This window comes from Hypoxylon trugodes (genome assembly GCF_022578975.1).
Source record: "Hypoxylon trugodes strain CBS 135444 unplaced genomic scaffold F4822scaffold_7, whole genome shotgun sequence".
NCBI classification, from domain to species: Eukaryota; Fungi; Ascomycota; class Sordariomycetes; order Xylariales; family Hypoxylaceae; genus Hypoxylon; species Hypoxylon trugodes.
In genome coordinates this window covers 2,585,894-2,598,356 of record NW_026250022.1, presented here as the reverse complement: position 1 = coordinate 2,598,356, position 12,463 = coordinate 2,585,894, and the positions used below count along the sequence as shown (strand labels likewise).

The 12,463-nt window shown below is 46.4% G+C and overlaps 5 protein-coding genes across 5 annotated transcripts; 2 read left to right on the top strand and 3 right to left on the bottom strand.

Annotated features, from left to right (window-relative positions):
• Window positions 1–47: 47 nt before the first annotated feature.
• F4822DRAFT_431734 (fungal-specific transcription factor domain-containing protein) lies at window positions 48–2,847 on the bottom strand (the record flags this gene model as incomplete). The annotated part of the gene is made up of 5 exons (XM_051461527.1): window positions 48–200; window positions 254–1,381; window positions 1,435–1,494; window positions 1,565–2,630; window positions 2,726–2,847. 5 exons carry the CDS (start codon window positions 2,845–2,847, stop codon window positions 48–50), a joined length of 2,529 nt encoding a protein of 842 aa, XP_051312641.1.
• A 2,886-nt stretch (window positions 2,848–5,733) lies between these two features.
• F4822DRAFT_328470 (putative multicopper oxidase) lies at window positions 5,734–8,420 on the top strand. The gene is made up of 2 exons (XM_051455589.1): window positions 5,734–6,623; window positions 6,717–8,420. Exons 1-2 carry the CDS (start codon window positions 5,933–5,935, stop codon window positions 8,150–8,152), a joined length of 2,127 nt encoding a protein of 708 aa, XP_051312640.1. The 5' UTR covers window positions 5,734–5,932; the 3' UTR covers window positions 8,153–8,420.
• Window positions 8,421–8,894: 474 nt separating this feature from the next.
• Window positions 8,895–9,740, bottom strand: F4822DRAFT_431732 (glutaredoxin; the record flags this gene model as incomplete). The annotated part of the gene is made up of 2 exons (XM_051461526.1): window positions 8,895–8,978; window positions 9,048–9,740. The coding sequence occupies 2 exons, from the start codon at window positions 9,738–9,740 to the stop codon at window positions 8,895–8,897; spliced, it is 777 nt and encodes a 258-aa protein (XP_051312639.1).
• A 645-nt stretch (window positions 9,741–10,385) lies between these two features.
• F4822DRAFT_328458 (uncharacterized protein) lies at window positions 10,386–10,793 on the top strand. Its single transcript, XM_051455588.1, has one exon. The coding sequence runs from the start codon at window positions 10,479–10,481 to the stop codon at window positions 10,731–10,733; it is 255 nt and encodes an 84-aa protein (XP_051312638.1). The 5' UTR covers window positions 10,386–10,478; the 3' UTR covers window positions 10,734–10,793.
• F4822DRAFT_328457 (uncharacterized protein) lies at window positions 10,794–12,296 on the bottom strand. Its single transcript, XM_051455587.1, has 2 exons — window positions 11,496–12,296; window positions 10,794–11,443 (listed from the first exon to the last, which is right to left on the bottom strand). Exons 1-2 carry the CDS (start codon window positions 12,004–12,006, stop codon window positions 10,854–10,856), a joined length of 1,101 nt encoding a protein of 366 aa, XP_051312637.1. The 5' UTR covers window positions 12,007–12,296; the 3' UTR covers window positions 10,794–10,853.
• Window positions 12,297–12,463: the final 167 nt, after the last annotated feature.

Sequence of the window (12,463 nt, the reverse complement as noted above, 5' to 3'; positions counted from 1 at the left end):
GACTATGACCACGTTCACGTTTTCGCATAACCCGTTCATCTAGAGAATCAAGTACCAGGGGTACCGGGGTTATTGAGGAATGTGAAAGAACCATCGGAGGATCCTTGTTGAGATTGTTGGTCAGGGTTACCGGCGAAGAATTGGAACGATGATTGATCTGGTCCCCAAGTAGCTGTCTGCGCGTAGTTCTCGAATGCGTCCTGTCGAGTTATGTCAGTAAAAATCTGTTATTATTCTTTATGTGAGAACGTACCCAATCGAAGTTACTGTCCAATCCCAAAGTGCCTCCTCCGCCCAAACTGGTGAACATAGAAAAGGGCGAGGCAGCGTTGTTGACAGTACCAAGATTATCAGGTTGGAATTCAGGTGTAAGTCCAGTTCCCGTTCCTACACCAAGATCCATATTTACATTCGGGCCTACAGGTGGGTAAGTCGTTCCGCCGGGAGACTGGACAGTACCAGTAGACGCTAATCCTCCTGAGAGCATACCGAGAGTCATAGCCGCGGAATGCTCAGGTAGCATTTCGGCGCCAAAGTTCGAGAAAAGCGCGTCGGATGGCCCCGTCGGCCCTGCTGGCCCCGCTGGTACTTCTGGGTTCCTAATCTTTCCTAACATAATCTCGAGAATATTCGCAGCTTTATAGGCTTCCACCGATTCATGAGATAACGACTTCCAGATATCAGAGACCCCTTCCAAAGCACTGATCATTTCCTGCCTTTGTTCTGGTGTCCAGAAGTACGCGGTTTGCGAATCCTGACGTTTACCAGAAACGGCGGCGGCGTGGTCATGGTGGAGATCGAGAATCACTAGTACAGTTGGAAGTAACGTGTCTTTTGACGTAGCTGAGACATACCATTTCATAGAACGAAGTCGGCCATTTGGTTGGCATTCGCGGTATATGGTTCTCAAATGACCTAAAATCGCTAGCGAGGCCTCGATCGCACTGCGACGCGAGTGGGCGTATCGCGGATTTTGCCGAGCGCGCATCATGTGTTTCCTATGTAACATACACATAACCTTTTGATAGAGGATGTCGAGATTAAATCTCGCAATGATGAGCGTTACCGGGTCATGAGATCCTTCTAACGGTCGAATCTTAAGGTGCGGTGGAAATTCGTTCATGATCTCGCGGAGCTTTCGGTCATGGAGTAGGATCTCGTCGTAGTTAATTTGCTTGCCCACTCGTGTGACAGCTTGAAGAATATTTCCGAATTCAATACATAACTTCGTCTTTGCGATCATATAAGCAATCGGACTCGGTTCAGACAACACCCTAGATTTAGGCAAGGTCTTGCTGTTGGGCCCGAATTCCTCGTCGAATATGTTGTGTGGAAGTTTTGTGTCGGTAGCGTGCTCGTAGATCATCGTAGGCAAAGACACCTTCGCAAATATTAGTGATCGCAAACATGATCGTCAATGTTTCGATAACTTACTTGATATGAGAATACAATGTCGGACATGCGTATTAAGGCCCATGTCCGCCGCCTCATTTCCTAACGCAATAATGTTAGCCAAAGCTGTTCTGCCATAAAGGTGACTGGGTTTCAAGAAAATTGTTCATACTCCTTGGAATGGGGTCACAGACGGAAACCAGTCCGCATCTCGATGGTAGCCCATTCGGAAAGCTAGTCTCGTGATTATACCTGTAATGATCCAGAGTGAAAGATCCGCATCCCAGCGTGAAGAATATTCTCCGAATAGGTAGAGTAGTAGTGTTTCCACGGTGTACTCAACCGGCTTAGTATAATCTGCGACAACTAGACATTGTACTGTCCGCAATCGGTATTCTGCCGCAAGTTCCAAAGACCTACCTTTCCACTCAGGGGGCTCATCTCCTACCTTATGATAGCTAAGCATCGCCAAACACAGCATGGCATAAAGGAGGCCCAGCCACATAACGGTCGACTTGGATGGATCCTGCCAATGACTGCGGAGCTGTTGCTGAAATGTGGGCCCGTGGACTATACTTGCCGCAGTGTCCAAAGAATTGAAATATCTCGAAACTAACGTCATAATTGCTGTCCTTGAAGGAAGCTCCGCTCTTAATTCGACTTCTGTGGCTGGCGGTGCAGATAACAGAAATATGGGCGAATCTCGAGCGGTCGCAGGTTTCGAAGACATAACTCTCTGATAACTGTTTTCGAGGTCCTTCTTGTGGGAAGTATAGAAGTTCTTCACTTCGGCAATATCGGCCAAGAGCACGTGCCAATGTTCCTGTCCGATGTACATTGACTTCCCCTTATCCGCGTCGACTTTCAGTACACCTAGGGAAGTAGCTAGGCCGTCATCTACGTCGCTATCATCGCCATCTCCTTCGACTTCGGGATCGTCTCTCATGGCACCCTCATCATCTCGTTCGATATTATTCGAGGAGCTATCAGTTAAAGATGGTTCCGCAGGAGCGGCGTTTGCCGAGGTAGATACTTCGATGTTGGCGCCGCCATGCATTAAACTTAGAACTAAACCTTCTAGACGGTCAATACGATTCTGCATATCATCGGGAGTCGAAGAAGCTCCAGCACTACTTTGGTTTTTCCTCCGACTCGTTGGAGTAGCGTAAACGCATGACTGGGTGTCACCACGCTTGACGCAGTTCTCACAACTTGGGGTTCCCCTATTACATTTCAACCTGTTGAGCAGGTCAGCGACTCCGCACAATATAGAGAACTGCCAAGTGTTGGATTAGGGAAACAGATCGGCATTATCAAGGGCCGGTTTACTTACTTTCTCGTTCGGCATGGATAGCAACTGAGCGGCACCCTATTTCGGCGACGGACCACCCTAAACTGCTCCTCGGGCGAATGACCCGAGGATGATGTCGCAGCGGACGGAGGTGTGGGGGTCATTTTGAAATAATTTGAACGAAATAGGTAATCAAGAAATCTTGTTTCGGGTGCTCGCTCTTGTGTTAACGATGTATGCCGGACTTAGGAAGTTTTCAATGTCGTAAGGGGCTCGCCTCTTCTTCAATCCACAAAAGCCTACTCCAGAGTAGTAGGAGATCGAGGAAGAGACAAGAAACCAATGAGTAAGCGTCGATCGTAACTCGGTAAATTAGAGGCTACCGCCTAGGATCTTCAAAGCCCGGAGATAGAGAGCCTCATGCAGGAAGTTCAGGGGTATAGTGATCACAACGCCTCCAAGGGTGATGTAATGTCTGCCAAACCGCTACTTTTACTAGTAGTGACGGCCAATGAAACACGACGGTCACAGACAAGTACAGTACTGGTGCGAGGATTACGGCTAAGTAGTCTCGCAAATGCGAAGCCCTGAGCCTAAAGCGAGTTGAGGTTGTCTCGTTACCTCAACGCCCGATGTGGAGCCACTCAGAGCAGAAATCGAGAAGGCCTAGTGCAATTGATACCCTAATATGGACCGTATGCCCGAACAGACCAAACGATCGGAGGGGTATGCTGAAGAACAATAGTGCGTAGGTTCCGGATCAATATACTGATCGATCGAGTGGATCTAGCTATAAACGACCCGGACTTTCCCACGTATATAATTATAGAGTCGCCCAGGATGTAATCTCGTAGTTATTTCCCACTACGATTGTATAATAGAGATTATAGTTGCGACGTTCGCTCCGTGGAGCGCAATAGAGACGAATTTGGGTGGAGCGGTCACGGCGCACAAGCGATTCGAGAAGTGAATAATATTGGCAACGATACTCTATCTTCTTGGTAAGCAGTCGCTCTACTACTTGAAGTTTCTACATATGCGATATAGAAAAGATTCGGGATTTGGCATACACGTCTCAAGACAAGCTATCGCCGCGACAGTAATAAAGTAATTACATTTGGCGCCGGGTAAAAATGCGAATAAGATAGGTACGGGTAGCTGCGTATAATACAACAGTTCGTACCTACGTAAGCATAAAGTGGCAAATAATTGCTAGTAAAAGGTTGGTTAAAGTAAGGGAGGGTTTTGCGAACTTGCCGCACCCTATACTATAATAATATTGGGAAAAGGTAGAAAAAATGGCAAGAGATGTAGGGATAGAAAGAGAGAAGAAAGCGGTTTGTTAGGTAAAAGTGCAGAGTGCAGATGGTGAGGATTGCGACGGCGGCAGGTGCCCTGGTGGGCTATGGAGGCACCGGAAAGATGCCGCTAAACTGAATATAGATGGTGGGGGAACATTAAGCTACTAACGGCTGACTCGAACTGGATTAGCGCTTCAGCTGTCGGCAGAAACTTCTGCGTATAAAAAAAGACCATGGGAATTCTCCTGATCGTGTTAGTGGTTCAACTTATAGGTACATCATGCACTAATTGCGACATATGTATTTGGGTATGTACTTGTAATACGAGTCTATGTATTTTTGAGCTTATCATTATATAAAATGAACTCTCGGGAAAACAACTCGAATATTTCTCATATATAATATCCCTCTAGTATACAGAGAAATACCCTGAATGATAAAACATGTTACTTGGACGAAACAGGATATTGGTAGAAAGGATTGCCATTTTGCCACTATAATCAAGACCATTAACTCTATAAGATCTAGTTTTATGCAAGGCTACCAGCCTAACAGCAATTATACATATGTAGTTAGGTACATGTCCCTATTAAAAAAAAATAAAAAAAAGGTGAGTCATAAGCACTCGGCATAACCCTTGTAGGCTTACATCCTTGGAGTGGTACCGTCATTATCGTACGTATGTGTGCTGCCTGGTTTTCTTCTCTGTGTCTCAATGATGAAATAGCATTTTCTTAAGCCACAAAGAAAAAAGCATAACCACGAAAACGGACTTTAGCTATTATCTCCATAGCGAAATATCATTCGATGACCTATTCAATAATTGAGGGCGTTCCCTGTTTCTTCTTAATGCTGTATTTGTATAACTTATCAAGGCCTTTAAGAACAAGCCGATCTTATCCATTTCAGGCATTTCGTACTTGTATACACTTTCAAGGTGACTTACCTAACTATTTTAACTCAACTTAAACTAATTGAAACAATTCATATACAACTTAAGCTACAAACATTATAGTTTTTGTATGCTCTAAGCTAATTGGAGATATGATAAGTCTTCCTAAAGATTAACTAAACTACCTAAGGTAATGAATGGAGACTATTTAGTGCTGTGGATAGACATTACCCAACCGAGCGTTTCGTATATCATTCCAATAGCTTATCTCAAAGACGATGGATACAACTCCCCATTGGCAAATTAATGTATGTTTGGTTTTCATTATGTAGGGGTAACTTCACTTTGGGCTAGAGGCAACCAACCAACCTCGGCCCGTTCTCCGAAGCGGATCTTACCGAACCATTGTGTAACGGAACACGGAAGACGATGGAAAACGGAGGCGTCTGCAGAAAAAAGTAATAATCAAATCTTAACTTATCTGCGATCTCTAACTGCGACTAACACCTATTCTACTCCGAACGAGCGGACTGTTTCGGCGATTAGCGTACCGGACCAGCGCATTTATAGCGCCGGGGACTACGGCTGGCGAGAACATGTGCACTCAAGATCCAATCAGATCGCTAGGAAGGGTTGCAGTCAGCGACTGGGGGCCTAGCTACAGGTGTCCAGGCTTGACCACTTCTGGTTTCATATCCTTCAGCGCGCCACCGCGACCTACTAAGGATGCAAAGATAATCCCGAACTTCGAGACTTACTTCGCTCAACATATTAATCATTTGAAGTCTCATTTACATACATCTGATTGTCAATATTTTTGCCTGGATCAACTATCCTCCTAACACCATCGTCTATCATTCGACTAATTAGGCAATTGGTGTTGATAGCTGATCAATTTTGATTGCCTTTAATCAGCTGGTCTGCCAAAACCCGAAGCACAATGCCTTGATGATACTTCACCTATACTTCATGATGCTGTGTGAAAGGCGACAATAATCGGCGACCTCAGTCCCCCAAGCCAGTAAATGCCTTCCGTTGACTTCGGTGTTTGAAAAGATGGTCATTCACTACCCGCTGAAGGCTCTATCGCAGACAGGAGAGCGCCGTGTTGAGGCGGGAACTCAATACTCTAGCGTTGAAGGGGAGGAAAGAGAAGCCGAATATGAACGTGAAGGTGATGAAACAGAACAAAATGAATTGCTTGCATCTGGGCGTAACGGCGTGGGGGAGGTAACAACAAAACCACTAATAACTCGGCCTCGTCCCACAACCCCGGCCTTTATATTCGCCTGTGCCGTGACAATTATCGGCTTGGCATATCTAGCATTCTCATTAGACACTCTTGGACGGCCAACCCGATCTCCACTAGACGAGGCGTTGCATGCTCCCCTCCAGCGACCAGATGAAGACTACGTACTAGATCCCAATTGGGATTATAGTATCCCTAGCCAAGTACGAAAGTACGATTGGATGATCGTCGATAAAGAAGGCAATCCGGATGGTATCGTTAAACCAATGATAACAATTAATGGTCAATTTCCTGGGCCATTAATAGAGGTCAACGAACATGACATAATCGAAGTCAACGTACACAATTTAGCTTCCAACGCCACCGCCATTCATTGGCATGGGATCTTTCAGAATGGTACAAACTGGATGGACGGAGCTGCGGGCGTAACTCAATGCCCAATTGCCCCAGGGTCTTCGTACCAGTACAAGTTTAATGTCACCGGGCAAGCCGGTACCTGTGGGTATCCCTCTCCTGTTATTAAGCCCGAAATTCTATAACTTCCTGTACCTATTATGTACCACGATATAGACGCTGATTCATCCGATGCAGATTTCTACCACGGCCATCAGGGAGTCCAGACCCTTAGCGGACTTGTAGGTCCGCTTGTGGTCCACAGTCAAGACGAAGAAGTAAATCAACGCATTCTCTATTCGTCAGACCGAGTAATCTTGCTCCAAGACTGGTACTACGACTCTGATAGTGGGCTAATGCGAGATGTTTTATCTCCGGGCGTCGAGGATGCACCCATACCCAATACAGCTTTGATTAACGGGGTGAATCAGGCTGACTGTTCGAACCATCCCGGTCGATCGTGTTCAGACGAGAAAAAATTCTTCCCGACCCTGAATTTAGCCCCTGAAGAGAACCACAGGTTACGGTTCCTTAATGTAGGGGGATTCGCCTGGTTCCAGGTAGCGGTAGATGAATACGACTCTTTAACAATTCTCGAAGTTGATGGAACCTCTATAGAGCCTACCCCTGAATCTTCATTAGTAATCGCTCCAGGACAAAGATATAGCGCAATATTGACAACAGACCAACCCAATGGGGATTCATTCTGGCTCCGAGCTAGAATGATAAAATCTTGCTTTGCTAGCCAAGACCTCCCAGAAAACGGGATTGACGAGGCAAAAGCCATCGTACGTTACTATACTGAAGTAGAGGAAGATGATGATGACGACGACGACGATGAGCCCCTTCCTTTACCTTCAACTACTTCCAACCTCCAATATCTTTCAACATGTAAAGATCTAAACACAGCAACTTCATTACACCCTTCCCCGCCGCAACCAGCCCCTGAGTATGCCGACCACTCATGGTATCTCCGCGTAAACCTCGCGATCGGTGACTGGCGCCTACAACGCGGCGTCATGAACGCATCCTCATTCAGACCAAACCTCAAATCTCCAACACTACACCGCGTCCTCGACGGTCTCACCTCAAACAACGAGTCCTTCACCAAAGACGGCATTATGGACACCGCCTTCGACCCTACCTCCGAGCTAGTTATCTCCCACAACGGCATCGCAGACACAGTTGACATAATCCTCCAAAACATGGACGAAAACAGCCACCCCTTCCACCTCCACGGCACGCAAATGTGGGTTCTAGGTGCCGGACACGGGTATTTCCCAGGTTACGACGCTCTTGGGCTAAAGCCCGACGGCAAGGGCCTCCTCGATCCCACGAATTCGAGTGTTACCCACAATCCCCTAAAACGAGACACGGTGACAGCTGAAGGCTTTGGATGGGTATTGCTGCGGTTTGTCGCTGATAACCCGGGTGTGTGGCTCTTCCATTGCCATGTGATATGGCACTCGGAAGCTGGTATGGGGATGCAATTCATCTCCCGCGCGGATGTGATGAAAGAATGGGAGTTGCCGGAGGATGCGAAGAAGTTGTGTGATGCGCCCGAAGAGGAATTGAGGAAGGGGGCTCCGCCTAAGGATGAGGTTTTCTTTGGGTTTGGGGACGATGGGAGATGACACTAACCTTGCTCTCCAAATAGCGGTTTGTGAGGTGTAAGATGGGAAGTTAGCTCTTAGGGCGATAGCTTATTGTGCCACACCACATACTGATGATAATGTAAGTCACGGACCTTTGCTCGGTGTTAGATGTAAAGCCCGCGTGGGACATTAGTTTGGATTACTTCTTCGCATATAATAGGCATATCTTGTACATATGAGGGCTTGGAAGATGTATCTATATGATTGCATTATGTTTCAATTAAACACATAGGGACATTATGAACTTAGTGTCCGAAAAGCTCACTCTAGTTCCTGGTAGTATAACTGAAATATGACGAGGGAAATGACAGGGGAAATAACGGGCGCCGTATCTTACATTTACTTGAGGACAAGTATAGATAATCTGACATTACTATGGGTAGGGTTGCGGGTCAGTTTATTGGTATCTTTATTATTGCGAGAAACTATCTGTCGTTCCTGACGAGACCCGTAGGCATATCGACGTAAATCTTGAGATTCCACCGAGCTTCCTAGTTTTGCGAATAAAATATCATCGAAAATCATCGCCAAAACATCCAAAGGTACGCCATCCCACGTAGGTATACCTGGGTTCGCGGCTCAATCGCCTATATTTAATATGTCCTGTCCATTAGATGACATGTTATTGACTCGTTGACGTGCCAGGTAAACGCCTGTATCCGATCATAATGTCTGTCGTGAGTTCCTCAAGGCTTCTTTTTTATGAAAATTTTTGTCTATTTCACGCCGCGGCAGCGCCCTCTTCCTTGGCGGGTACACTAAACTCCTTGAAAAATTCGGGGTCGTTGTCAAGTTCCTCCTTGACCTGCAGAGAGATACATAAGTTAGAAATAACGCAATTGTCGCATCGAAATCTAGACAAGGGAAAACTTACGATATCCAAACCACCAACTAATTCACCAGAAACCCATAGTTGAGGGTATGTTGGCCAGTCAGCAAACTTCTTCAGGCCTTGGCGCACGTCGTCATCAGCAAGTATGTTAAAGAAGCCGTACTTGACGCTGCGCTCGCGAAGGATATTAACCATCTGGCGCGAGAATCCGCATTGAGGAGCGTTGGGTGTTCCTTTCATGAAGAGCATGACAGGCGCAGCCTTAACAAGTCCTTCTAGTCTCTTGCGAATCTCTTCCTCGGGGTTGAGTTGTTCCTCCTCTTGAACCGCGATATCGACGCTATCTCCTCCTTCTGCCTTGGCTGCTTCTACACCGTTCGTCTTGACCCCGTTAGTGGTTTTCTGGACGTGTCCCTCGATCGCTTTTCGCACGAGGGCGGCGTTGCTACCGCTGATTGTCTCGAGGACTTTGTCGTTACGTTGTAGGACGATGTAAGGGACGGCGGTAACGTCGTAGGTCTCGGAGACATCACTAACTTCTTCGGCGTTGACTGCGACCCAGCTCGTACCTTCCTTTGGGTAGTCTTCGGCGAGGGCTTCGAGTACGGCTCGCATTTGTGTGCAGGGAGCTGCCCAGGGGGCGTGGAAGAAGATGACGAGGAGGGTAGAAGAGGGGAGGGCAGCGACGTGGGCGCTCCACTCGTCTGGGGTGTTGATGTCTTGTAATGGCGCCATATTTTCGGCGGGGGATGTGATGTATTCGTTTAACGGCGAGGTAGTTGGACGGTAGGATTAAAATCGATTGTGTTTTCGGAAGGAAGAGAGAGGTGGGAGGTGGAAATTTAATTATCGAGATGATTGATGATTTGTTATTTTTATTTTTAAAGTAAAGAGCAAAGCACTTTAGTTTGCCCCTCCGATGGATGCGCCGGCTCTAAGGTTGGAGGATAGGTTGGACAGGGTTTAATCCAATGGAGGGGCTCTTGATTACATTTTAAGACCAAGAGATCTTATCAATCAGCTCGTCGAAACCTCGGAAAGGTATTGCGTCATTTTGAGTGATACTCGTGCTTTCCTTCCCCGAGAACCGCGTAAAGCCAGCTGGCACAGTTTAAAGACACCTGTAATATTTTATTTGTCATCCAACAATCACCCCTTTTTAAATGATTCCTTAATACTATTAGGTATCACAACAGACGCCACCACCACTGACATATGACTTAGGTAGTCCTTTCATTTACCACCGAGTTCCGAGTGTACAAACTTAATTTCATTACTATGAGGGTAAATGTGTGGGATATAATCTTTCGGAATCGGGAGTGCTCATAAGAGCTCGCATAAGTAAGTAAGCCATAATGCATGTCCACCATGTAACAAGAAAGCTGTGTTGTCATTTGGATCATTAATCACTTAAATGCTATCTATATTCAGAACACCGGCTCTCGGACTTGGAAATCCGAAAAATTCTTGCAAATGCTAGAATTCCTTCCCAAATCTACCAAAATGCGAATTTCTAGTATTCATATTAAACGTTCGGGTTTGTTGTCTTTTTGTTTGTCCGTAGGGAAGTTCTTCTTTCGGCCAATCGCGTTGGAGTTGCAGAATCGTACCGGATATCATGATCAAAATAATCCATTAAGCTACTTGCTAGTGACTGTACTTTTGGGCACTAACATATCCCTTGCGAATGCCCTAGACCTTACAAACCCGAAAATCTTAGGTCTATGAAGGCATCGTCACGCAGCCGCTTGTAAAGTTGTACTCCCTTAAACGCCTTCCATATCCAGTTGCGGGTACAAAGCCTTATACCCTTCCTCTTGCTACGAAAGAGAACCCCCTGAAAAACTCCTAGTCCGTCAATTGGCTGATGCTCGGTGCTGTGACTTGTAGACTGTTGACCTCATCTTGGTTGTCTTCCAGTGATGCTCCTGCCTCTTCCTTTTTAGCCATTCGTGCCTTAGCCTCTGCTTTGAGAACCAGCTCGCGTCGTTGCCACCAGTCTTCCTCGATTTGGACAACTTGATCAAGCAAGGTCTCCTTCTCAAGCCATTCCTGCTTATAGATTTCTTCCATCTCCTTGCATTCTCGTTTCAAAGTCTCGCTTTCTTTCATAGCCCACTTTAGATTCGCTACGGTCACCTTGTAGAGAGACTTGATATCCATATCCAACTCCTTGCTGGAAAAGCCCTGTGCTTTAGTGAGGGGTGTAAAGAAGTCTGCCATGTCCGAACCCGTATCCCCGTCGTCTACGGCGTCGTCTTGACCGGCGGCGTGGGATTGCGGAGTCTTAATTATTATCTTGAGTTTTCCTGACTTAGGTCCGGATTGGGTCTGCATAGACTTCGGTACGGGATCAGAAGGTCGAAGAGCCTCCGTTTCATGGACGGTTCGCATATGTTTCGCTAGTGCATCGGATCTGGTGAACGCGCGGTCGCATTCTACTATAGTTAGTAATTATTTCCACATTGTTGTGGTGCAGCTTAATCTCACCTGGTAGGTAACAATAGAACGGCTTCTCTCTTGTGTGACTTCTCATATGGGCTTTCAGAGCATAGCCGCTGGCATGCGGCATACTCTTTCTAGGACAGCCAATCCACTCGCAGGTATACTTCTTCTGGCGGCTCTCGATATGGTCATTGTGTATGTGCTCAACTAGTTTGTCCATGTTCCCTAGATCACCTGTACGGCATCCATCCCACGCGCAAACTGTAACCTGCTCCTGGAACTCATCTTCATCAAGTTTCGCGTTTATCGGCGAATTCGGTATATCACCTGAAGTATCTGAGGAAATGTCGCCGTCAAGATCATGATCCGATTCTTGTCCGGGCTCGGGTTCTATGTGGATGGCAGAAGAGGCTCTAGACACATCGCCTAGCTTTTGTCGCTTTGTTGGGGGTAGGGCTGGCTCATCAATTACGCCGGTGTCGTCGAAGTCATTATCGGCTTCAGGTGAATCTGATGATAGCGAACTTATCGACGATGAATCAGAGAGTAACACCATTTTGACTCGTTCTAATGACTCAAACTTCGAGTGTCGACGATGGCGAATAGATTAAATGCGACGAGATCTTAGGCGCGATGATTCGCGATTAGATTTAGAATTTACCGTCGTATGTCTAGAGGAGGTAGGTTGAAAAGTCGGATGATAGAAGAGTTCTTAAATCGGCGATTGAATGTCAAAAGGGTCAACGCCAGAGAAGTTGGCTGTGTGACCCGAGACGGTGAACTAGAGACAGAGAAATAGAAACATTTAGGTAGGTGAGATAGCTAAATTATTCCAGTTGATTGATGCTTCCACGGCGCAAGGGCTTTCTAACCAGTCGCGTTGGATAATTTAGTGCAAGTACTTAGGTACATCTATGGTAGTACCATTAAACTTACATAACACGCCGTATATACAGGGGGTGAATATAGATGTTGAGGTACCAACCCAGTGACGCACCAATCAACTTTGTCAA